The sequence below is a fragment of the Amblyomma maculatum genome, unplaced genomic scaffold (assembly GCF_055883805.1).
Source record: "Amblyomma maculatum isolate TAMU_Amacu unplaced genomic scaffold, ASM5588380v1 scaffold_17, whole genome shotgun sequence".
In the NCBI taxonomy this organism is placed as follows: Eukaryota; Metazoa; Arthropoda; class Arachnida; order Ixodida; family Ixodidae; genus Amblyomma; species Amblyomma maculatum.
In genome coordinates, this window is record NW_028146742.1 from 441,499 (window position 1) to 466,211 (window position 24,713).

Below are 24,713 nucleotides of genomic sequence, written 5' to 3' on the forward strand. Positions count from 1 at the left end.
CTGCTGCCAACAAACGGGTTTTAAGACCTGTCAAGCTGTTTCCGCAGCTTTTTTCCTCGAACCTGTCCGTTTACAACTGTACATTGCAAACGGAAATAAAGCACTTACTTACTTACATTCTTAATCATTAGGTCGACTTGCTCTTCAATAGCCTGGCGTTCGGTTGCAGACACACGATAGGGGCGCTGTCGCAGTGGTGCGTGGGTGCCGGTCGGCGTCGATGGAACGGAGGAACAAGTCTCTAGAAGGGAAAGCGGGTGCAGGTGAAGGGGGGCTGAGCGCAGTTAGGCAGAGTGCGGCGCATCGTCAGGTTCTTCACAGATCAGAAGTGATGCGATTGGCTGGATACTGCCGAGGCATTCACCATGGCGCAAAGCAGTAGGGGAGTTAAATGGGTTAGAGACCCATAACATGGATAGGCCAGCGGAAATAGCGAGCACAGCGTAGGGCAATGGAAAGCACTTGCGGCGCAGGAAAGTATGGGCTGGTGTGAAGAGAACGGTGTCATCGCTAACAGCCCTTACAAAAATGGATATTGAATTTCTGTTACCCACGTAATGTGTTTTTGATGAGTCATCAACCACTCAAAGGAGATTCAAGATTAGATGTGTTTTAACATCATATCCGCAGCAGACTTTCCTTTGAGATCACACATGAAGTTTTGTGCTTGGAAAACGCAACAATATTTTTGGGTAGGATCTAATGTGGAAATACATTGACTTTATCAAATGAGGAAATGTATACATCACTAAGTGAATATATATTATTTCTTTGTTAACTGCACACTTTCAGAGCATTATGTTTTCATTTCTGATTAGCATATGTAGGATGTTGCCTAAGAAACAATTTTTATGTGTTTTAACATGAGATCCGCAACAGACTTTCATTTGAGATTACGCAAGAAGTTTTGTACTTGGAAAACAAAACAGTATTTTTGTATAGGAGCTAATGTGGAAATACATTGACTTTCTCAAATGAGGGAAATTATACATCACTAAGCGAATGTATATTCTTTACTATGTTTTCATTTCTGTTTAGCATGCACTGTAAAAACAAAAACAACTTTTTGGACATTTGTTTCATTCAAAACACGCTTACACCCTGCGTCTTGGGTGTTAGTGCCATTGCAAATCACTTCTTGCCAAGCGAATGGGTGCTGTGGTTGGACAATATGCTTGAGGGTGTTAGGGGCAAGGATATTGTTGTGTACGCGAACCGACGCACTGCCACACCGCCTCCAAGCTAACGGACGCAAGGCCGCTCCATTTCCAATGCCTCCTTGCACCTGCGAGCAGGCCGTTTTGGAGAGACCAGCAGGGTATACCCCGGCCTGCGCCGACGACGACGCGCGGACGTAATCCGAGCCGTGCGTTGACTCGGAACTGGACCGTCCTGGGAGCATGTGCGCGACCAGGGCACGAGAAGCAATGCCTTCTTTATAATGCATGATATTTTGCGTGTTTCTTAAGCTTTCGAGCTCCTTCTTGCTCTGCATATAGATTAGCCGAGCCCTCAGTCATCGCAACGCTTCCCGAAATGTTTAGATACAAATAAGATTTAGTTACCAGTAAAATAGTGGTGGCGCTGCTGCGCTTGCCGGTATTGAAGCTTGGTCGCACTTTTTTTCCTTAAAGGTTCGTGCTACAGCTCCGTGTTCAGCGAAAATTACGCCCAAGGTAGCAACCACCGAAGAGCCAGCGCTGATAAATTTGCCAGCGATGCCAAACTCGACATGTTAAAATGACTGCAGTGGACAAAATAGTGCGCATAGGTATCTAGAACATTAGATGCAAGTTCTAATGGTCAAGAAGTTGTAATTGTTAGAGCAGCCGCAATGGCCTGTACACTTCGAAACATGCTTCGAAACATTATGTCCCAATCTTATGAATGCAGTCCAGACATAAGAAGCAAATACGTTACTGACATTAGCAGTTCCCCGAGTGGCCGAGTGGTTAGCGTAGAAAGCTACGGAGTAAGAGGTACCGAGTTCGAATCGCGCCAGAGGTGCAGTTTTTCTTTTCGCTTAGTTTTATTTTTTTTTTTATTTTTTAGCTTTTTTTAATGTAGTTGAGGTGCTTCGCTAAGTTTAAGCTTTTACTTTTTATCCAAAAGTGCTCATTGGTCAACACTCATGAACAACACACAAGAAATGCACACATTAGGTACCAACCAGAAACACGGTGGCCAACTTTCTTGTGAAACTCATCAAAAATGCATCAAGAAAATTTATAGAAATGTTAATGTGCATGATGAGGAATGTAATTATCATTTCATCAGAAACTCATTAAGCTTTTTTGTAAGGGAGAGGCACAAGCGACGCGAACAAGCACAGAAGAGCAGGGAGGAAGGTCGATATCTTCGGCGACGAGGGCTTTAGCACAGGAATTTGGTAGATCAGCGTCTGGTAAGGCATCGGGCAAAGTCGAGAACCCCACTTCAGCTTGAGCACAATCGATAATAACAGCGTGACGCGATAGGAATTCCCAGCCTAAAGTTACAGCGTGTGAGCAACTTGGCAGCACGACGAACTCAATCGTATAAAGGCAATTCTGGATAACTACTCGAGTGGTGCACGCTGCTAAAGGCTTGATATGCTGAGCGCTGGCCGTTCGCAACGAAAGTCCCGCAATTGGCGTCTTCACTTTCTTTAAAGAGTTACATAGTTTTGCGTCTATAACCGAAATCGCCGCACCAGTGTCAATTGAGCCATGACCGCAACACCCTCGATGAAAACTTCAATAAGGTTTGCCGGCGACATTGTCAAGTTCGACGGGGTCGCAGTTCTCGCCTCAGGAACTGCGGCCTCTAGTTTTCCTCAAGTGAAGCGTTCTGTCGACGTCGCATCGGAGAGATACACCGGTGTCGCGGCGACGGTTAACGGCGGTCGGACATGGCCTGAACTGTCTGGGGAGAAATGACGGGTTGGCTGGAGGCTCAGTAGGCGCCGAATACTGAGGCGTCGAAGACCAGTACCCAGGGCCATGAGTTGGGGGTGCCGACACTGGAAGACGGTTTCGGCAATAACGAGGAATATGTCCAGCCAGCCCGCAAGTGTAACAAATTGGCCGGTTATCTGTCGTGCATCAGGGATTACGTGGTCTTGTAGCTGGTCGAGAAAACTGCGCAGGTTCTCGAGCAGGACTAGGCGGCGGCTGAACGTAGGCAGGTTGCGGCGGAGTATACGTAGGTGATGGTCGGGCAGCAACAGCCGCATATGTCAACGGAGCTGCGACAGGCATGGATAGGGGCTGGAGGAAAGGATTCAGCTACCTGTTCTTGAATGATCTGGCGCAAACTGGGAGCGAGGTGTGCGGAAGGCCCTTCATGGCAGGACATAATGGAGAGCTGTCGAGCAACTTCTTCCCGAATGAAGCTCTTGATTTGTGGCAGGAGCGCAGAATGTTCAGCTGCATCTGTCAGGCCAGCAAGCGACTCAGAGTGCACTGTGTTAGCACGAGTTATGGCCCTTTGCTTGCGCAGTTCATCATAACTTCGACGCAGTGTGACCACTTCAGCAACAGTGAGGATATCTCGCGCAGTCAGCATCTGAAAGGCGTCGTCATCTATGCCTTGCAGAATGTGCTTGATTTTGGCGGCCTCTGACATCTGAGCCTTCATGCGCTTGCACAAGTCGACGACTTCCTCGATATAACTCGCGAAATTCTCGCCAACCTGCTGAGACCGCGCACGCAAGCGCTGTTCAGCGCAGAGTTTCCTCACAGCCGGAAGGCCGAAAACTTCCGAGAAGCTGGCTTTGAACACGAACCATGATGGAATGTCCGCTTAATGGTTCCGAAACCATAGATTGGCTACGCCATTGAGATAGAAAATCACGTTGCTTAATTTCGTTTCCGCGTCCCATTTGTTGTAAGCGCTCACTCTTTCATAGGACATGAGCCAGTCCTCGACGTCGTGGTCGTCAGTGCCGCTGAAGATGGCGGGGTCTCGCTGACGGAGGGAGCGGGAACAGATGATGGCCGAGCCAACTTGTACGACTTGGTGGTTAACGTCCTCAGGCATCGCAGGAGGTGGTAATGTGCTGCTGCGGAGTTCCAGGGCGCGAGGATAGATCTTAACCGGCAGCTCCACCAAATGTAAGATGGGGGTTTATTGAGCAGGACTCAATCAGCAGGACTGGGCAGGTCAGCGGCGAACACAGTGAGGTCCAACACGCGCAGCGATCACGATGCCACTTCCTTGAATGTTTCTCGTGCACTACTTCCTCTTCACAGTTATATTATATATATCGCGCATTTTTTCGAGCAATGAGGGCAGTACCTAAGGGCTGCACCTAAACGAAGCGATTAAATGGAATACAACACACTGTCTTGCTTGAAGAAGGGACTTTTCGAATTAAAAAAAAAGTATTCACATTGTGCGGAAAATAAAATGTAAGCATTTGGTCTCAAAGAAGCACACTTTTGAAACCTAAAATTTGTGAAAATCTTTTGCATAAAAACGTCACTGCAAAAATAGGCTGGAGGAAGCACCTTTAGATGAAGAAGCTAACCTGCTTTCCTCTTCATTTAGGAGACACCGCTTATCCTTCAGACTGCGAAATGTACATCAAAAAGAAAGGTGGACCCATTAATCCCACTGAAGACTGTACCAATGCCTACAAAACTTACTGCAAGAATGAAACGCATGTAACCTACGATAAATCATGCGGTGTCTGAAATTATCATGAACGGAGTCAATAAATGATTTTTCCTTATAAAGAGTGGCCTGTTTTATGGAGGGTTAGCATTTACGGCACACAGCGCCGATTTTGGTCGAACGCAAAAATTATCGTAATATTAATCATATATACGCCATTATGTACCAGCCAGTTGAAAAAAAACATTATGTCTTCCTTTTAATGGAAGGAAACTCACAATGTGGTGCTTAGTTGCCGGCGGAAACCTACGTTCTAATTTGTTCGAGAAGGCAAGGTTGCGTTATAATTATCCGTCTTATGGCAAAAATGCGCATAGAAGTCTAACAGCTCCGCTTTATTTCGGTAATTGCGACCGGGAAAAAATAGTCGAAACCAAATTTTGGTGGTGATTTCGATAGCAAAAGGATGGTTTTATTCAAAAAATGTTCTTTTAAGAGAATTAGAAAGCTCGTCCCCATAGCAACGCTTGACTGTTAAATAGCGAGTATAAGCTGGAACTCCCGAATGCCTTTAATACTGGGTTTAGGTAATGAAGATACATTAGAAGGTGCACGGCAGTAAAAGAAAAATGAACAAGATTAGAAAAAACGTTTATTACGAGGGCAGTATTGGAACGTTGGCTTCAACATTGACGTTGTGCTCCTCAATAATTTTCAGTCCTTAAAATAACTGTCATCTTCTTCAGAAAATTAGGAACCGATAAAGGTGCTCGAATGAATGTGAAATGCAGAGGTGCATGGTTTAACGTAATATTTACCTTTTTGTTCTATTTATTTACTAGAACCTCAGGGGTTCGCAGGTGGGACATAACATGAGGATGTGGGGGCTTGAACAGCGGTTAACAATGATTTTTGTAAGGTGATTACAAAGTTGATGATGCTTCTTCCATTTGTAGCTCTTTTGAAGTGTAGCTTGTTTTTTTAATCGATATTTATTGCCTCAGGGCATCAGTAGGGTATGAAAGTAACGATGAATAAATGATTAAATGAATGGTAAAAGGTTGGATGATTTTATGAAGTACAGGACTAAGCTATGATGACGGCCCTGCGTCTGAGCGATATATGAGGCAGGATTGGTTGCTGAAAGGCCAGCTATCGTCAGGTGTCGTATTCGTGTTGGCTTCAGTGCTAGGCAGTCCCACAACTAGTGGTGAATGTCGGCTTGAACATTTTCGTTTTTACAGATCGGGCATCCTGGGCGGGGATATTTGTGTCGATGGTGACACCACGTCCTGGTGACAGCTGGTGTGAGGGCAACACCGACCCGAATCCTCCTAAGCGTCACCTACTCTGCGCGGGTGAGACCGCGGGGAAGAGAGAGATACCGCACACAGAGGGATACGTGCACGTGTGCGGCGCCGGAGGTTTTCCTTTCTTAATAAAAGGAGATTAGCGTTGTCCACTTCAAGGAGCCTTGGCATTAATGCGTCTTGGCTCACGAGGCGGGTCGCTAAATCTGCTTGAATTTGGAAAGGCAGCTGGTCCCGTGGTACCCACTGAATGCGTACTGACTGCGGGATGCGCGCCGCAAGCTGGTAGATGTTTCGGCTTATTTTAAGGTAGCGGCTGACACGTCGAAGCAAACGTACTGCTTGAAATGCGTCAGTGCGGTTGACAACGTGGGCTGCAGGGAGCAGGGTTATGGAAGCCACGGAGCTGATTACCTCCTGAACTGTCACGAGCTCAGCGAGAAAGATGTATCTGGTCCCGAAAGCTGAAACGTAGAGATCTGATTCAGGCTACGTCTGCATGGACAGTAGATTGCTGTTCTGGCTTCACAGCCTTGCAGGCCTGCATCCACGTACACTACAATGGGTCCTTGAGGCAGCTGAGTACCTTGATGTTCAAATCTCTGGCGAAGTAAAGATGACGAGTTCGTAGACGTTGGTCTTCGGATATCAGTTGGCTCGTCTCCTAACTGTACAAATTTCCAGGGAGGGAGAACTGGTGCAGGTTGCTGAAGAATAATGTGTGACGTTGCATATGCCCTCAGTGCTTGCGTGGAATGTGAGAAAGTGGCCTTGAGTCTGCGAGCATCAGGGCGCTGCTGCACAAGCTCATCGAGGGTGTTAAGCTGCGCATTCTATTGTAACGCTACGACCAGTGTGAGTCGTGAAAGGCATGTTATGGTACTCTTAACTGTGCTCTGGTAAGATGCTGGAACTGGGCCTGATAAACAATAGGTGTCTGCAGACCCACCCTCACTAACTGGCGTGCAACAGACGAGCCAGCACCACCCGTTTTAGGCGCGATTCTTCGTATCAAACTCATAGTTTTAAATGCTTGCTTTTTTGCCTGAGAACGCCAAGTAGTAGCTGATCGTTACTGGTGAATTGTTAAGCCCAGAATTTTCAGGCTCGGAATTTCTTGTAGGGGGGTGCCTGATAGAGAGAGACTAATTCGATTTAAAGTGCGTTTACGGCGTCCCCAGCGGTTGGCGGCAGACGTGTGTGTAGGTTTACACACAGAAAGTTGAAGTCCAATGGAGGATGCGTAATCAGAGATTACGTCTGATGCTGACTGAAGGGCGGCCTCTTGAATGAGCAGATCATGGTGAGTGCTCCATACCGTGATATCATCTGCGCATCGCCAAAAATTGATTTCAGGGATATCAAGTAAGCGCCAAGCCAATGAGATGAAAGTAATATTTAACAACGTCGGATACAATAGTGATCCCTGGGGCACACCACGTAGGGAAACGAAAAAAACCAACTGTGCCTCCAGTGAGGCTTAATGCAAATTTTCTTTCATCAAAAAAAAATGATGCGACAAACGTGTGTACTCTCGGAGGGACATGAAGCACGTCAATGGCATTCAGAATTGCAGCCTGACTGATGTCATATGCCGTTTCAAGGTCCATTGTTAATATGGTACGTACATTGCGCCTGCGGGTAGATGATAGAACTGCCGATGGCAAGACCGCAAACCCTTCTGCTGCGTCTATGAATGGACGAAATCCAATTTGAGCAGGGTAATAAAAGCCATGCTGTTCAAGCCACCAAGAAAGTCGTGAAGCTAGCGTTTTTTCTGAAAGCTTGCACAGCGTTGACGTTAAGGAAATTGGTCGTAAGTTGCAGATGTCTGTTGGAGGCTTCCCAGGCTTGGGAATAGGGATCACGAAAGCGGGTTTCCAGCTCTCGGGCACGACACCATCCAGCCACACTTTGTTTATGGTTTCTAGTATCAGGGGAGTACCACAGTACTGAGGTCCTTGTAAACCTCATACTAAATTTTGTCCAGGCCGGGCGCTGTTTTCCGTTCCGCATCATCAACTGGAGCCAGCAGCTCAGGCATCGAAAACGAACTCGCATATCCATCTGCGTCGGCAGCAAATGATAGTTTTCATGCGTCTGCTGGGATACCTGCCAAATCAAATTTGCTGCTGTAGGACACATTATATCATATTTCGAGAAAAAGATTCGAGCAGCTTTTTTGGCGAAATTGCCCGGCGATACATTAACCGCGAAGCATGCTGTTGCTGCTGCGTCAGTAGAACGACGACCATGTTTCATTGCACGAAACGTTCGCCAGAGTGAGGAATTCGAGGATTTAGTAGAAACTTGTTCACACCATGATGCCACTGGCGTCGCCAGAGGTCGCGTTCGTATCTCCGAGCCTTCACAGTAAGGTAATACAGTCGTTGTGCAGTCGTGTATGTGCTTGCGCCGAAGTAGAGTCTCGCGTAGCAGCCAGCTAATGTGCCGCCAGATTATGCGTAGCACGGTAAACAAATGGAATGAGAAAAATGTTCGCATGCAACGAACGGTATTTTTGAAAAGCCAGATGTGAAAATTCACGCCGTCCTGTTGTTGTTCTTTTTCAGTGATAATGTTCGCTCCCTTTTGAGAGTGCTTATAAAGTGCCGAACACCGCTTTTTTCCGAAGCCATAAAGGAGCAATGTCTTGTGCATAAATATGTCATTTGTTACCTGGCGCATATTATAGAGTTCAAACGTGTTCCTTTATTGTCCTCAGTACTCCGAAGAAAATGTCACCCTTATCGGTACTGCTCTGCAGGCTTAAAGTGGATTTATATCTCCTTGGCCCACCATACAGTTACGAACCTTGTATTTTTCTAAAAAACTTCAACTGTTAAATATTTTTCGCAATTTGGGGGTGCTCACCATACCATTGTTAAAATCGAGAAGACATGCAGAGCCATATTACACTAGAACCTAGCTACAATGACAAAGACGGGGCTCACTAAAATTTCCTTCAGGCTAAAATAGATTGGCGTCCGCTGTCCACCGCCAAATTTATATATAACCAATACGGTCATCTACTTCGGCTTCGATTGGTTTGTCATGGGCGCCGTCATGAGCTTTCGCCCACAAAGACCAACTATACCTCAACGTCACCTTCAGCCTCTCCCATTCCGTGGTCATTTTCAATTGGACGTTGCCTTTTTTTATTTCAGAACCATGCGTGTGCTCTTTGCGAGGTGCCGAAGATTGTTGACAAATATGATTTTTGCATGCCGCTAAATGCCTTGATGAGGATTCGTGATTTGATGTCTGAAGAAAATAACTTCACTTATTAGACACAGTTACCATGGTAGCGTTTAGTTTAGCGCAAAACGGAAAAAATATTCATGTCCCGCCGCGTTGGTGCAGTGGTAAGACGCCCGACTACTGTGCCGGAGTTCCCGGGTTAGGACCCGACCACGGTGGCTGCGTTTTGATGGAGGCGAAACGAAAAGGCGTCCGTGTGCTATGTGATGTCAGCGCACGTTAAAGATCCCCAGGTTGTCGAAAAAACTCCGTAGCCCTCCACTAAGGCTCCTCTTTCTCTCTTTGCACTTTAACTCGCAATTTCCTCCCTTCCCCTATGGCCTGATTGAGGTGTCCGCAGAAAACAATTGAGACAGTTACCGCGCCTCCTTCCTTTAAATCAATCCTCCACCGAAACCCAGCAGCTAAGGCCTGGTTCGAACCCGGGTACTCCGGCACAGCCCTTACAGAAATTCCATATCTGCTTCAGATATGGAACATCTGCTGCCAGATACAAATATATAAGGCAGCAGGTAAGACCTTATCTGGGCCAGATAAGGTCATATATGCGGAAAATGTTGCCCTTATATGGCTCAGATTTGGCCATATCATGCAACATATAATCAATATCTGAACGGGTAACGGGACCTTATATGGCTTGATCAGGGGCATATATGGTATCCTCGCGACCTTATGCGGCCTGATAAAGGGCATATATGGCATCGTCACGACCTTATATAGACAGAGCCATATGCGTGGCATCAACAGGACCTTATATAACCTGATCGAGGCCTTAATTATGTAGGCGCCATAGTGATTGTATATTAGCAATATATTGTTTTCGTCTACCTTCTGCAAATATTCAATATTGGCATCATGTGGTCGAGCTTCAATTTTTCTACACTATCATGGCCTGCATGCTTATAGTGTTAATTGTATCCAATTTAGAAAATAGCTATGACCCCTAATATTTCAAATATTCTGCAGATTTCGGTGCACTATAATTATTACACCATGTGTTCCTTAATCCAGGAGGGCGCTGGGTTATGGCTACATGCTCCTCTTTCCGTCTACTAACTCGCATTTTTATTTAAAATGCGGCGGCAGTCCGGTACACAAACGCATGGTCGGTTAAGTTGAGCGATTCATAATATCAAGAAAATGATGGCAGTTCAGTATACGGCCCCCTCCGAGCTGTCTAGACGGTGACTCACCCTCAGAGGCAGCTGGTGGTTGCTGCGTGGAGGGTCGCACTGGATAGACAGTGACTCCTCCTCTCCCGCGGTCCCCTCTTCCCTCTCAAACAGCGGCGGCCCCAGCGTCGCTGCCTCCTCGCTGCCACGCTCTATACAGCGTAGGCCGCGAGCTCTCCGTTTTGTGTGTGCTTGCTCCTTTCCCCTTCCCCTTTCAACTCCGTGCGCCTAAGCACTTGTCTCGTTCCTTTCGCGGTGCCAGACATAGAAGTTCGGTGCGACTGGCGCGCATGCTGCATGTTGTGTATGCTGGTGTGTGTGTGTGCCAGCGCCTGTTCGCTATTAGCTGTGTGCATGTAACAAAAATGTGACAGCAAACCTACAAGAGCTACAGTCTGACTGTCGGCAGAGAGGAAATTACTGTGTCCCACTGCGGGTGGAAGCGGCCTCCTCAGCCTTGGCAGCGAACCTGATGGTCGATTAAGCTTTTCAAGGCTTCTGCCCTGGGTGGTCCGGCCAAATCTTCATCATTGCGTCGGATCGCACCCACATCGTGCCGCCTCATCTTCACGCCCGATCGCCAAAACCGTGAGCGTGAGACTTCTTGTCGGGAACTAGCAGTTGCCAGCCTCAGGATATTGATCACTTTATTATTTTGATGGAAAAATTTTCCAACCAGTAAATTGTATGGTAGTCGCCAGGATGTGATATTTTTCCGTACATTTCGTTGCTAATTTGTCTTTCGATCCAGCAATTTTAACAAACTTAAGTGGGTGGATAGAGTCCTTCGTTGTTTATTATTATTATTATTTGCACTAAGTAGCTTCATGCTTGATTTGGTTTAGGGGCACAGCTGTCGCTCTCATGACAAATGCCATCGGACATGCTTTTTTCTTTGTTTTCTCTCTTAATTTCAAAAGCAACCACGAGTTATACGCGTTGCTCATTTTGCACTGCAGTCTCTGCTTAAGGTAACACCGGTACTTCCTGAAAGCCTATATGTACTTTGCTAATATTTAGGTATTATCAGCAGTCCCAGCAGTTGTGTTTTATTGCCCTGCGGTTTGGCGGTACCTTTTCCGGGTATCGACAAACCTTTAAATTCTCTTTCAATAGTCTAGTTCGTTTATTAGCCGTTTATTTTATTTAGCTTCGCAAGTAAACCAGCTCAAACTAAAAGCATTTACTGGTTAAAGCTTTGTGTGTAAAAGAGTAGAATAAAAATGTAATATCTAATTTAATAGGTTAATGTCTTTCACTTTAGCTTCTCGTGTAGACATTATTCTGTTCAGATATCCAATTAGTTTGTTATAGTATCGCGCCTAAATGAGTAGAATCTGAATATATACTAACGGATGAGCATGTCTTTGACCCTTGGTATACACACGTAATTTAGGCCCGTCTTTGAGTGATTCCATATAGGCAGGGCAAAAAGAAAACCTGTGGTTTCAAAGCTATTTTCCTGTAAGGTTTGAAATAAAAGGAGAAATTCAGGTTTCCCTTGGCAAACTTGATTGAGCGTGCGTTTAGCTGGAATACTGAAATTGTCTTGTGTGTGTTGTAATAAAGTGTTATGCTGATATGTAGATATATAGATCTATAGTTCAAAACCTACATGCCATGCGGGCTAGATCTTTAAATCAGGAATTGGGTAGATAAGGCATATCTGACCAGATATGCCGTATCAGGTACTCGAAATCAGGAATTGGGCAGATCAGGCATATACAACCAGATATGCCTTATCTGGTACTCGAAATCAGGAATTGGGCAGATATGCCTTATCTGGCCTAGATTTGTCCTAATATACCATATCTGCCCAATTCCTGATATACCTGATCTGGATTTTTTTTATAAGTCCAGATATGGCATTTCCGTAAGGATGCACTTCAAGGAACCATAAAGAAAGATTTACCTATTAATCCTTACGAAATACCGTACTTACCCACGGAAAATGAGGAGGGGTTTCCATATGATTCAATCATGCTAATGGGCCTCCACAGTATATGGCGTTCACGCATGGCAGGATATCACTGTGATCCGGAAGCGCGTCCGGCACGAATTTGTTTCCGCGAGGCTGTCCATTGGTTCATCGCGATTATGAAGTTTGCGGTGATAATCCAAAGGTAGTCGGGCGTCTTACCACTGCACCACCCGGGCTTTTTTTTTCTTTATTGCCTGACTTCTGCCCGACAACACAAACACACACAAGACATTGATATAATAAGCCTGCCAAGGGCTGGTTTCGTTATTCTAAGATTCCTTTAGAAACATCAAAGGTTCTACCTTTGGATTATCACCGCAAATTTCATAATCGCGATGAACCAATGGACAGCCTCGCGGAAACAAATTCGTGCCGGACGCGCTTCCGGATCACAGTGATATCCTGCCATGCGTGAACGCCATATACTGTGGAGGCCCATTAGCATGATTGAATCATATGGAAACCCCTCCTCATTTTCCGTGGGTAAGTACGGTATTTCGTAAGGATTAATAGGTAAATCTTTCTTTATGGTTCCTTGAAGTGCATCCCACCAAAAACCCCCCTCCCCACAGTGAAGAAACACATGATCTATCGTTTCTGGCTGTTTACAAATAAGCAATGTGAACTCCACGGAAGAAATAAACCTTTTTCTTGCAAAAACATTTTGACTGGCAAAGTTCTAGTGTTCAACTTAAAAAAGAAAGTCTTAGCCGCTGCCGGCACTTTCATTCCCTTTACCCTTTTTAGTACATTCCTTCCAGGGCCTCCCCTGTATATGGCCCTATAAATGGGCTCCGGAAGAACAACGTCGCACAAATCTTTGTATAACTTTTTCTTTTTCATAGTTGATAAATATTCTTTTGAAAATCTGGCAGAAAGAAATCACACACTTTGAACAACTTCTCTAACGTAACCAAAAATACCGCCCTTGTAACATTCGGTTAGCCCAACAAAATCTGATAATGCACGTCCAAGCCTAATTTGGCAGACAGCGAACAAAAATGGATCATGAACGTCACGCAGGAGCAGAAATCTGCTGACATTCTGCCGCAAAAAAAGATGCCCCAAGCCCACGGCGCCATCCTTGACACTTCTAATTAAATTCGTGCTGCTGCATCTTTCCCATTTTGAAGCCCACACAAAAACCGCGAATATCCTATGCAGCTGTTGTTGTTGTTGTTGTGGCTGTAGGAAGAAGGAAAAGAAAATGCACGGGCCTGCTACTGGCTCTGTAGCTGAGCTACCTCCGCTGCCTCGTGCAGATAGAAGAGAATATAGAGAGGAAAGAAAAGCAAGAGGGAAAGAAAGACGCGCGCCGCGACAACAGCCGTCGTCCACCACCAGCTGTGGCGTGTGCAATGACGGCCTAGAACAGATAAAAATTTGGCGCCAGGCCAGCCCCCGCCGCAAGCAGCGGTGACCCACCTGCACCAGCAGCTTCGCCCCGGCGGGGTGGTGCAGTGGTAAGACGCCCGACTACTGTCCGGAATACCTGGGTTCGAACCCGACCTCGGGGGCTGCGTTTCGATGGAGGCGAAACGAAGAGGCGTCCGTGTGCTGTACGATGTCAGCGCACGTTAAAGATCCCCACGTGGTCGAAATTACTCCATAGCCCTCCACTATGGCTCCCCTTTCTCTCCTTCCACCTTCACTCCCACCCTCATCCCTTCCCTTACGGCGCGGTTCAGGTGTCCACAGAGCAAGTGTGACAGATAATGCGCCTTTCCCTTCCAGTGAACCAACCAACCTATGCACCTTCTGCACACTCAGTCTTGCACAGTGTAAAAGTTGAATTACATACCACAGCCTAGAAATGAAGACGTGGTTGCACACTGTGGCTCTGGCAAAAATTGACAAGCCAGTTCCTTTCAACTTATCTTCCCTTTCCCGCATGGCATCTGTGCATGCTCTCCAATTTGTCTCGCTATCACGATAGCATTCAAGTCGCACGCCAAGGTACTTTGGCAGAGTCGTCACCCAGGACACGTTTGTAAAATTATCAGGAGCACTTTGCCATCTACCATGCCAGAGTCCGAGGTATTTGGACCAGTTTACCCTACTGCCTGTAACTTCGCTTAAGGGTTTTACAGAATCAACAACTTCGGGTATACCCTCCTGGTTAACCGCAAAAACCGCAACATCATCGGCGTACGCCAGCAGCCTCACTTCCACTGCTTGCAAACGAAAACTATTAATATTCTCATTGTCCAAGATATTTAAGCAAAATGTTTCAGTGCAAATGCAGAATAAAAGAGGGCTGAGGGGGCAGCCCTGCCGCCCAGAACGCTGCACGCTAATGTTGGCCCCCAGATTTTTATTTACGACCAATCGCGTAGTGCAATTTCGGTACGCCAGGGCCACGCCCTCACGAATAACAAAACCAGCATTTATATGGTCCATTATACAAAGTAGAAATTCATGGGCAACACAGTCGAACGCCTTTTCAAGGTCAAGCTGCAGGATGGCCACACGGCCTTTATGACCCCCCCCCCCCCCCCCCCCATCACAAAATTCTAATACACTTCTTGCTTTATGTATATTTGTAATAACGGACCGTCCCTTTATCCCACATGCTGGATGTGGCCGAACGATATTTTTGGATTACCGACTGCAGCCTTCGTCGTGCTAAAACCTTGAAATAAATTTTGTAATAAACGTTCGTGAGCGCAATTGGCCGGTATGAAGTTTCTAGTAGTAGCCTATCTGCTTCATCAGTTTTGAGTATGAGGACTGTGTCAGATTTGCCATAAGAAGGAAGCAGTTCGTTGACGTTATAAGCTTCGTTAAACACTACAGTCAGGACTGGCGTTATTTCGAGTTGGAATTTTTTATAAAATGCCGCACTTAAGCCGCCTGAATCGGATGATTTTCTCGGGTTTAAATTGTTTATTGTCTTGCAAATTGTCTGCTTCGGTTATTGGCAGCTCTAATATTTGTTTCTTTTTTTCGTTTAGTATTGGTAGTGCCCCGAAATACCTGTCTTTAAACGCTCTCATATCAAAGTCGTGCAATGCAAACAGTGTCTGGTAGTATTGGAAGAATTCTCGCTGAATATCCTTTGTCATTCGATAAGACTCCGCCCCATTCTATATTTCCGATATGATTTGTCTGTGCGTGCGCCTTTTCAGCTCCTAGCGCTCTTCTTGACGGTGCCTCTCCTGCAGCTGTCTCTTCCGCTCTCGCACGCACAAGCGTACCGCGATAACGCTCTTGTTCTATCATTTCGTTTTTTTGTTTATTCTTCCTTATATCTCCTGTCCATTTGCCAGGCGCTGCACATTCATTTTCAAGCATTTTTCTAAGCAGGGACCTTAAGTTGCGTTCAATATGTTTCTTTTCATGGGCAAGGACACTAGATCTACTAATTGCTATTACTTTAAGCTGTTCCTTACAAAGCTCCCATTGCTGCCAATCTTGCCTATTTCTTCGGTTACTGCATCTCTGAAAATTTCGTATTTAAACAACTTGTCATTTAATTTCCACTGGTCCCAATTAAAAGTACTGCACCGTTTTTTGTGATCCTATCGCAAATATTACAAAACAGTGGTAAAAAAAAATGACGGGAACAACATGGTAGCTACTACATTTTGGAATCACATCCAGCGAAACATATATGCGGTCAAGACGAGCGTGGCTTGCACGCTGAAAATGTGTGTATTTTACACCGCGCTCGCCGTCAAGGCATTCCGCCACATCCTCAAGGTTCCACTCGCCCACAATTTTGGACAGTACCACAGTGCTTACGTCTCTGAATCCGCTCACACTGGTCTTATCGCGACTTCTAACGACGCAGTTGAAGTCGACCATAAGAATGAGGTGTTTTGCAAACTGAGATACTGTTCAATGCTTTCAAAAAACGCTGTCTTTTCCTGTGTTTGATTTGTTGCATACAAACATACAATGCGCCACTCAGCGCTGCCGAGAGTGAAATCGACAAAAACACATCTACTCGACAAACATGAGAAATAGGCGTTCACCGCAAGACCTGGAGCTTTTTAACAAAAAGGACACGTCCTGCAGAAGTTCCTAATGCGTGACTCACTACAACAGAAACTCTAGACGTGAAACCCAGCACCATGCTCCCGGTCTCTTCTTCGCCCTCAATTTCCGTTTCCTGTACAGCCAAGAGGTCAATCCCCTCTCCGTTAAAAGTCTGAAGCGTTAGAGAGCCGCCAGCTAAAACGACTGCACCACCCAGGCGGGGCTTGTCCTAAGGCAACGATCTCTGTCGTCATTGTAACCAAGCAATGGCGGCTTTCAAGTTGCGTGAATGGATCGGCAAATAAGAGTGCCTACGTATCCAGCGAAATATTTATTGATTGAATGTCCTTTATTGAATGGGAAGGCTCATGGCTATGGATGGCGATAAAGGGGAGTAGACGTAATCTTCATTGTTTAGGTCGTCACTCAAATCATATTGCTCTAACCAGGCCACTAAGCGAGCCATACTTGGCAAATATCATCTGTGTGTTAGCATCAGTTTCCAAAAAAGAATGGTAGTTCATGCGGTAGGGTTTGATCTCGGAGCGTCCAGGAGAAAAAGCAGGGCAATCCCAGAGTAGATTAGACATGCCGCCGTGAGTTAGAGTAGTACAGTTGGGGCAAGTGCGTAAGGGCAAGAGAAGGGGTGAGTTGCCCGCCCAAGGTCGAGTAAGTATGAAGCAAGGGGGATGGGGAAGTAAATGTGGACATCCCACCTGCCAAGGCAGCCGCGGAGTGTATCGCCGCATTGCCCCCTGATTCGTCCGAGTGGCCTGGGGTTCAGTGAATAACGACAGTTCTGGTCGCAAGTTGGAGGCGTTTAAGGAGGCGCTGTATAGCCGTAGTAGTTGCATCTTGTGAACTAGGAGTAGCGATTTCTTTGTAAGCTTCATAGGAATCTGTAAGAATACGTATTGAACCAGTTCCGGTGCAAGGCACTCCTGACAAGGCTCCCAAATCGCGAGGACATCAGCATGAAGAGGGATACCTTGAGGTAGGTGGCAGGCATAATAGCCTGAAAGGGAAGGGTTGTGATCGCATACCCAGCCCATAGATGCAAATTCGCTTGTTCTCGATGCGTCGCTGTATATGTCAGTAGTATCCGGGATTCCCTCTTGTCGGTGATGGGCAGCGAGGAGCTCGCAGGGAATGACAAAATTGCGGTTTATAGGTCGGCGATGGAGGCGTGGGACTACTGGCATCTCCCAAGGGGGAAGAGATGTATATAGGGCTGATGTTTTGTTGTTACGCTGTTCCTCCCAGGCCAGCAGGCGACGCCCTTGGACAGTATTCTCTAGTCGTATTCGATGACCCGTCTGTGACTCGGTAACGATGGTAGTGAGCGGTGGAAGAGCGGCCAAACGCTCATGTTCAGCTATAGGAGTGTGCTTAGGTAGAGCGGTAATAGTGCGTAGTGTTACGCGATGAAGGCCTTCGACCTCAACGAAGTCAGTCTTCGACATTTGGAGGGCGGGTGTGCCATAGAGGATTTTGTTTAGCGCAACAAAGCAGCGTAATCTTGCTGAAGTATACAGTGGGTGTTGATATGCTTTTTTATTGTAACTACATTTTAAACGCAACCTCTAAACTGCATAATTTTGTTGAAATAGAAACGCGCCCCGAAAATAGTTACCTGTGGCAGGAAATCTGTTCCAACTCTTTGAATTTCGAACTGACCGGGGACCGGAAATATTCTGTTGAACCGTCTTTTACTGTAATGGGATTTTACTGTATTTGCAACAGTGTACGCACCCTGCAATGGCTCACATTGGTAGTGGGCCCCTGTTAGCAATCGGGATCATCATCATCAGCCTGATTATACCCACTGCAGGGCGAAGGCCTCTCCCATATCTCTCCACTCAACCCGGTTCTGTGCTAGCTGCATCCACTTGACCCCTGCGAACTTCTTGATCTCATCCGCCCACCTAACTTTCTGCCGCCCCCTGCTACGCTTTCCTTCCCTTGGAATCCAGTTTGTTACCCTCAGCGACCATCGGTTATCCTCTCTTCGCACTACATGTCCTGCCCATGTCCATTTCTTCTTCTTAATTTCCACTAGAATGTCGTTAACTTGAGTTATTTCTCTGACCCACTCTGCACGCTTTCTATCTCTTAATGTTACCCCTACCATTTTTCGTTCCATAGCCCTCTGGCTTGTCCTCAACTTAAGTAGAACTCTCTTGGTTAGCCTCCACGTTTCAGCCCCATAGGTGAGTACAGGCAAGATGCAACTGTTGTATACTTTCCTCTTGAGCGATACCGGTAAGCTGCTAGTCATAATCTGCGAGTGCTTGCCAAATGCGCTCCATCCCAATCTTATTCTTCTTGTTATTTCCTTTTCATTGTCCGGATCTGCGGTTACTACCTGTCCTAAGTAGATATATTCGCCTACTACTTCCAGTATTTCGCTACCTAATGTAAACTCCTGTTCCTTCCCGAGGCTGTTGAACATTACCTTAGTCTTCTGCATATTGATTTTCAAGCCTACCTTTCTACTTTTCCTGTCTAGGTCATCAATCATTTTTTGCAGTTCATCTCCCGAGTTGCTTAGCAAGGCAATGTCATCAGCAAATCGCAGATTACTGAGGTATTCTCCATCTACCCTTATCCCTAACTGCTCCCATTCCAAGTCTCTGAATACTTCCTCTAAACAAGCTGTGAATAGTACTGGGGAGATTGTGTCTCCTTGCCTAACACCTTTCTTTATGGGAATTTTGTTACTTTCTTTATGCAGAACTATGGTTGCTGTGCAGCCACTATATATATCTTCCAGCACTTTCACGTACGGCTCGTCTACCCCCTGATTTCGCAATGCCTGCATCACCGCCGAGGTTTCAACTAAGTCAAATGCTTTTTCGTAATCAATGAATGCTATGTATAAGGGCTGGTTATATTCCGCGCATTTTTCTATCACCTGATTGATGGTATGGATATGATCGATAGTAGAGTACCGTTTCCGAAACCCTGCTTGATCCTTTGCTTGATTGCAGTCTAAGGTTGTCCTGATTCTATTAGCGATTACCTTAGTAAATACCTTATACGTAACAGACAGTAAGCTGATTGGTCTGTAATTTTTAAGGTCCTTAGAGTCCCCTTTCTTGTGAATGAGGATAATGTTTGCATTCTTCCATGCTTCCGGTACCGTCGATGACACCAGGCACTGCGTATACAGGGTGGCCAGTTTTTCCAGCACGATATCCCCCCCGTCCTTCAGCAAATCTGTGGTTATCTGATCCTCTCCAGCTGATTTCCCCCTTTTCATAGTTTCTAGTGCTTTCTTGACCTCGTCCTTCGTCACTGGTGGAACGTCTGACTGTTTTTCCCTGACGCCAATCTCATTACGGTCCTGACTACTTTGGCTACTGTAGAGATCTGTATAGAACTCCTCGGCTACTTTGACTATCTTGTCCATATTAGTGATGACGTTGCCCGCCTTGTCCCTTATCGCATACATCTGGTTTTTGCCTATGCCCAATTTCTTCTTTACCGCTTTAAGGCTTCCCCCGTTCTTTACAGCATGCTCAATTTTCTCCATGTTATACTTCCTTATATCGGCCACCTTGCGCTTATTGATTAGCTTTGATATCTCGGCCAATTCGATCTGGTCTGTTGGATTGGAAGCTTTCATACTCTGTCGTTTCTTAATCAAATCTTTCGTCTCCTTAGACAGCTTACCGGTATCCTCTCTAACTATCCTACCGCCTACTTCTACCGCGCACTCAGTAATGATATCTCTGAAATTATTGTTCCTTGCCTCTAGGGTAATGTCGCCATCCTCAGTTAGAGCTGAATACCTATTCTGTAGCGAGATCCTGAACTCTTCTGCCCTCCCCCTCACCGCTAATTCGTTGATGGGTTTCTTTCTTACTAATCTATTGCGTTCCTTCTTCAGATTTAGGCTAATTCGGGACCTCACCATCCTATGGTCACTACATCGAACTTTCCCGATTACCTCTACATCCTGCACAATGGCGGGGGTTGAACACATTATGAAGTCGATTTCATTTTTAGTCTCTCCGTTAGGACTTTTCCATGTCCATTTTCGGTTCTTCCGTTTGCTGAAGAAGGTATTCATGATTCGTAAGTTATTGCGCTCTGCAAACTCAACTAGTAACTCCCCCCTGCTATTCCTAGATCCAATGCCATAGTCACCTACTGCCTTGCCTCCTGCCTGTTTTTTCCCTACCTTGGCATTGAAGTCGCCCATTAGTACAGTATACTGCGTCTTTACTTTTCGCATTGCCGATTCTACATCTTCATAGAAGCTTTCAACTGCCTGGTCATCATAACTACATGTAGGTGCATAGGCCTGTACAACCTTCAGTTTATACCGCTTATTAAGCCTAATTACGATGCCTGCAACCCTCTCATTAATACTATAGAATTCATCTATATTACCCGCTATATACTTATTGACAAGGAAACCTACTCCTAGTTGTCGCCTCTCTGGTAAACCTCGATAACACAGTACATGCCCATCCTTCAGTACAGTATATGCCTCATTCGGCCTCCTAACCTCACTAAGCCCTATGACATCCCATTTCATGCCCTCTAGTTCCTCTAACAGCACTGCTAAACTAGCTTCACTAGCTAGGGTTCTAGCATTAAACGTTGCCAGGGTCAGTTTCCAATGGCGGCCTGTCCAGCGGAGCCAGGCTTTCTTAGCACCCCCTGCTGCGTCACAGGTCTGACCGCCGCCGTGGTCAGTTGTTCCGCAGCCGCTGGTGACTGAGGGCCGAGGTTTTATGGAGCTTATCATAGGAGGTTGTGGCCAATTACTGCACCAGGGTGGCCAACTCCTGTTCTGGTGAGGGAGTGCGTTGCCGGAGGTGTTCACCGGCATCAGGTCGCACCCCAAACCTGTATATGCAATTCCATCGACACGCGGATTTTTTTTTGTCATCCGGTGGAGAATTGCGCGGCACCGGGATTTGAACCCCGGTCCTCTTGCATGCGAGGCGGATGTTCTACCGCTACGCCACCGCTGCACCTCAGCAATCGGGATGCCTGCTCGTAAATTGGCGCGGGATTTCATTCATCTTGTAAGTTGAAGTTTTCAAACCAAATATTTTCGAGCTTTATAAGTAAAGCCAAACGTCCAAATGGCACATTAAATATCCGCATATACAATTACGTAAGGAATGTACGCGTAATCGTTAATAATCAGAAACAGAGTAGCTGTAACCTTTAATGGTATAGCATACATTGCAATGAATTCCAGAAATGCTTTAAGGAATTCTACGATGGTAGACGGAAAGAGGCAGCTACTCGGAAACATTTGCCTGCGTCCTCGCGCTTGAAGGCATAGAGGAAACAACATGGCAACTTTTCTCATAAGGAGACTTGAAGCGTTTTCCATCAGTTACTTTTTTGAAGCGTAGCTTGTGATCGACATCATTTAGCGCTGTTGGAGCCTAATTAGGCGCTATGTTTATCTCTTCCCAGTTTTGGTTTCGCAAGCACGCTCAATTCTTCTAGCTTCTCTCCTTTTGAAGCTCTGCACAGCATACCCGCTCTTAATCTGCATTGGGCAGGCTCAGCAAAATTCTGTTTCATGGCGAACTATGCACCGCTTTTGTTATAGTGTAGTTAGCGTTTTCATATACTGAATTTTACGTATCGTCTCTACTTGCAGATCCTTTTACACATATGGTGACTGTGCTACTCGTCCAATACTCATATTTTCTGGCTCCACTGGACAGGCCGTCATTGAAAACTGACCCTGGCAACGTTTAAAGCTAGAACACTAGCTAGTGAAGCAAGTTTAGCAGTGCTGTTAGAGGAACGTGAGGATTTGAAATGGGCTGTCATAGGGCTTAGTAAGGTTAGGAGGCCAAATGAGGCATATACTGTACTGAAGGACGGGTATGTACTGTGTTATCGAGGTTTACCGGAGAAGTGAGAACTCTGGGTAGGTTGCCTTGTCAATATGTGTATAGTTGGTAATATAGATGAATTATACAGCGTTATTGAGAGGGTGGTAGCTGTGGTGTCCGGTATCCACTGGTGTATGGAAACGAAACCGAAACTTGTGCGGGATACAACAGTAGCCTCGTAATTAAGCTCAGTAAGCGGTATCAACTGAAGGTTGTACAGACCTGCGTACCGACATGCATTTATGATGACCAGGCAGTCGAAAACTTCTATGAAGATGTAGAATTGGCAATTCGGAAAGGAAAGATGCAGTATACTGTACTAATGGGCGACGCCATTTTGTTTGCAGAGCGCAATAGCTTAGGAATTATGAACACTGTAAGGCCGCGGTGGCCCTTTTTTTTAATGTTTCGGCGCGCGCGCCGCAGGAAACGGCGATGGACGCTTCCCCAAGCTACGAGAAATCGACGCGACCGATTGCGTCATCTCGGCCACCGTGCTGCGCCTCCTCGCCCTCGTCGCCATGCGCGGAGGCAAGCGTGCATCCCCCCGCACGGTCCCGGCCCTCCTCCTCGCTTCTCGCGGGAGGGCCGCCCGTGTTGACAACGTTCGAGAACGTTCGAGGCTTCTCCAGAAGGCCAAGGGGGGAAGGCATAGCTTTGGCAGCGCTAAGCTGTTTTTCCGTTCCTCCCCCGCTTCTAGAAGGCTCGGCGCTGGCTATTTAAGAGCGCGCCGCGCAGTTACTGACGGTTCTGGTTCTTGTGCTGAGGCTAGTCGTTGATGGAGATAGCGTAGCAGGCAGGCCCCGACTGAGAAGTCGTTAAAAAGAGTGATGCGCTCGTTTTGCTGTTAGTTTTTAGCTCAGTCTCTTTTGTAAAGTGTGTCGCCTCTCTGTCTCGTGTAACTAAGTTTTCTGTACCCTGTGCTTCGTGTTCTTGTTATATAAAGTTAATGTTCGTTTTGTTACTACAAGTACGTTGGCCTTCGTCTCAGTGTGCTTGCGTGTGAACTGCACGTCGCCTGCCGAATCGAGGAGCACCTAGCTTGGAGAGGTGCGGAAGATTTAAAGAAGAAGAAGAAGAAGAAGAACTTGTGTGATTTTTACTGGCGCAGCCGACAGTACGATTCGGCAACTGCAGCACTCGCAAGCCCAGCCCGTTACTCGAGCCGTCGCAACGTTATCGGCGCTCACCGAAGTCTGCCGGCCGTTCAAGGTGGAAGAGCTTCGCCGCGTGCAAGGACCTAGGGACCCCAAGAGGAGACGTCAGAGGCAGCGGCGAATAGGAGTGCCCACCAGTGAGGAGCGGCGCGGCAAAGAGGCAGCAACCGTTGCTAAGGTGTCAAGATCTCCCGGTCGTTCGGGGTAGGAGCGTCGTCGACGTGTGCAAGGACCCAGGGACCCCCAGCGGTGACGGTCAGAGGCAGCGACGATCGGAAGTGCCCCACAGCGAGGAGCGACACGGCGAGAAGGGGGGAACCGTTGCTCAGGTGAGCGGGATTTCTTGCGTCCGTTGGTGTGCGTGGCTCAGGCATTAGGAGCGGGAGGTGCGCGGTGTCGACGTGTAGTGTAAACATGAACACCAGAAAGTCAGTGTTTTCCGGATGGACCAGAGTGTCCGTAAGAGTCCCCGTAGCCTCACTGAGACGGAAGAATTGCGTAACAAAGACGAACAGTAAGGACCTAGCGAAGCGTCGAGAGACAGAGGCGAAAGCAGAGGCTGAATTAGAAATTAAAAAGATGGAAGCCGAGGTGGAAAGGAGAGGGATAGCAGCTAAATTGGAAATCGCAAAGATGGAGATAGAATTGAGAACGATGGAGGCAGAATTGAGAAAGTACGAACTGGAAACTCAAAAAGCGATAGCTGAAGCTCTAAATGTACCAGCAGAGGTCCAGTTATTAGAAGTAAGACAAATGCCCCGCGAACGCCAAATTGAAGCAAGTAAAGTAGAAGAAACTACAAAGAGCGTTTCGAAAGAGCGGCCCCGAACAACACTTGTAGGGAGCGTGTCAGGTGACGAAGCCGCAGGGTCCGACGCAGCAGCGAGCGAGGCGGCGGAGAGGACCTTCGCCGAGGAGAACGGTTCAGTCGGCGTGTGCGGCGCGTCGCCGGCGAAGGAAGTAAAGAACGCCAAAACAACTACGGAAGCTGTAGCTACAGAAGTGCCCGCGTGCGATCAGATTACCGAGGGCGTCAGCGTTCAGCCAGGTGCACCGGAAGGCGCGCGGCAGCAGAAGACCGTACTAAAACTCGCTGTAGACGAGGTATTCGAAGAGCGTAAAGCTGCCGCGTGTTTACAAACCGATCCTGACGCGTTAAATGCAGCAAATGCGGGTGAAGCAGCGACACCGGGCGCGAGCGTTTACCAAGAACAGGGCGCGGTTGATTCAGTGACAGCGGTCGCGAGTGATGCGATTGTCGAGATCCACGATCTTACGTTGACCGCTGCAGATGCTGTTTGTAGGGCAGAAGTCCCAGCAGCCGCCGCAAACATCGAAGTCAGCACCGCAACGGTCGCGGGATTGGCCGCCACTAGCAC

At 46.9% G+C, this 24,713-nt stretch overlaps 1 protein-coding gene across 1 annotated transcript in view; it reads left to right on the plus strand.

The window, feature by feature from the left end:
• LOC146171878 (uncharacterized) overlaps positions 1-4,705 on the plus strand; it is a 141,328-nt gene extending 136,623 nt beyond the window's left edge. Inside the window, exon 5 of the mRNA XM_084586267.1 lies at positions 4,531-4,705. Coding sequence (XP_084442393.1) covers positions 4,531-4,676 — 146 coding nt within the window. The 3' untranslated portion in view covers positions 4,677-4,705. The remainder of the gene's footprint in view (positions 1-4,530) is intronic.
• Positions 4,706-24,713: the final 20,008 nt, after the last annotated feature.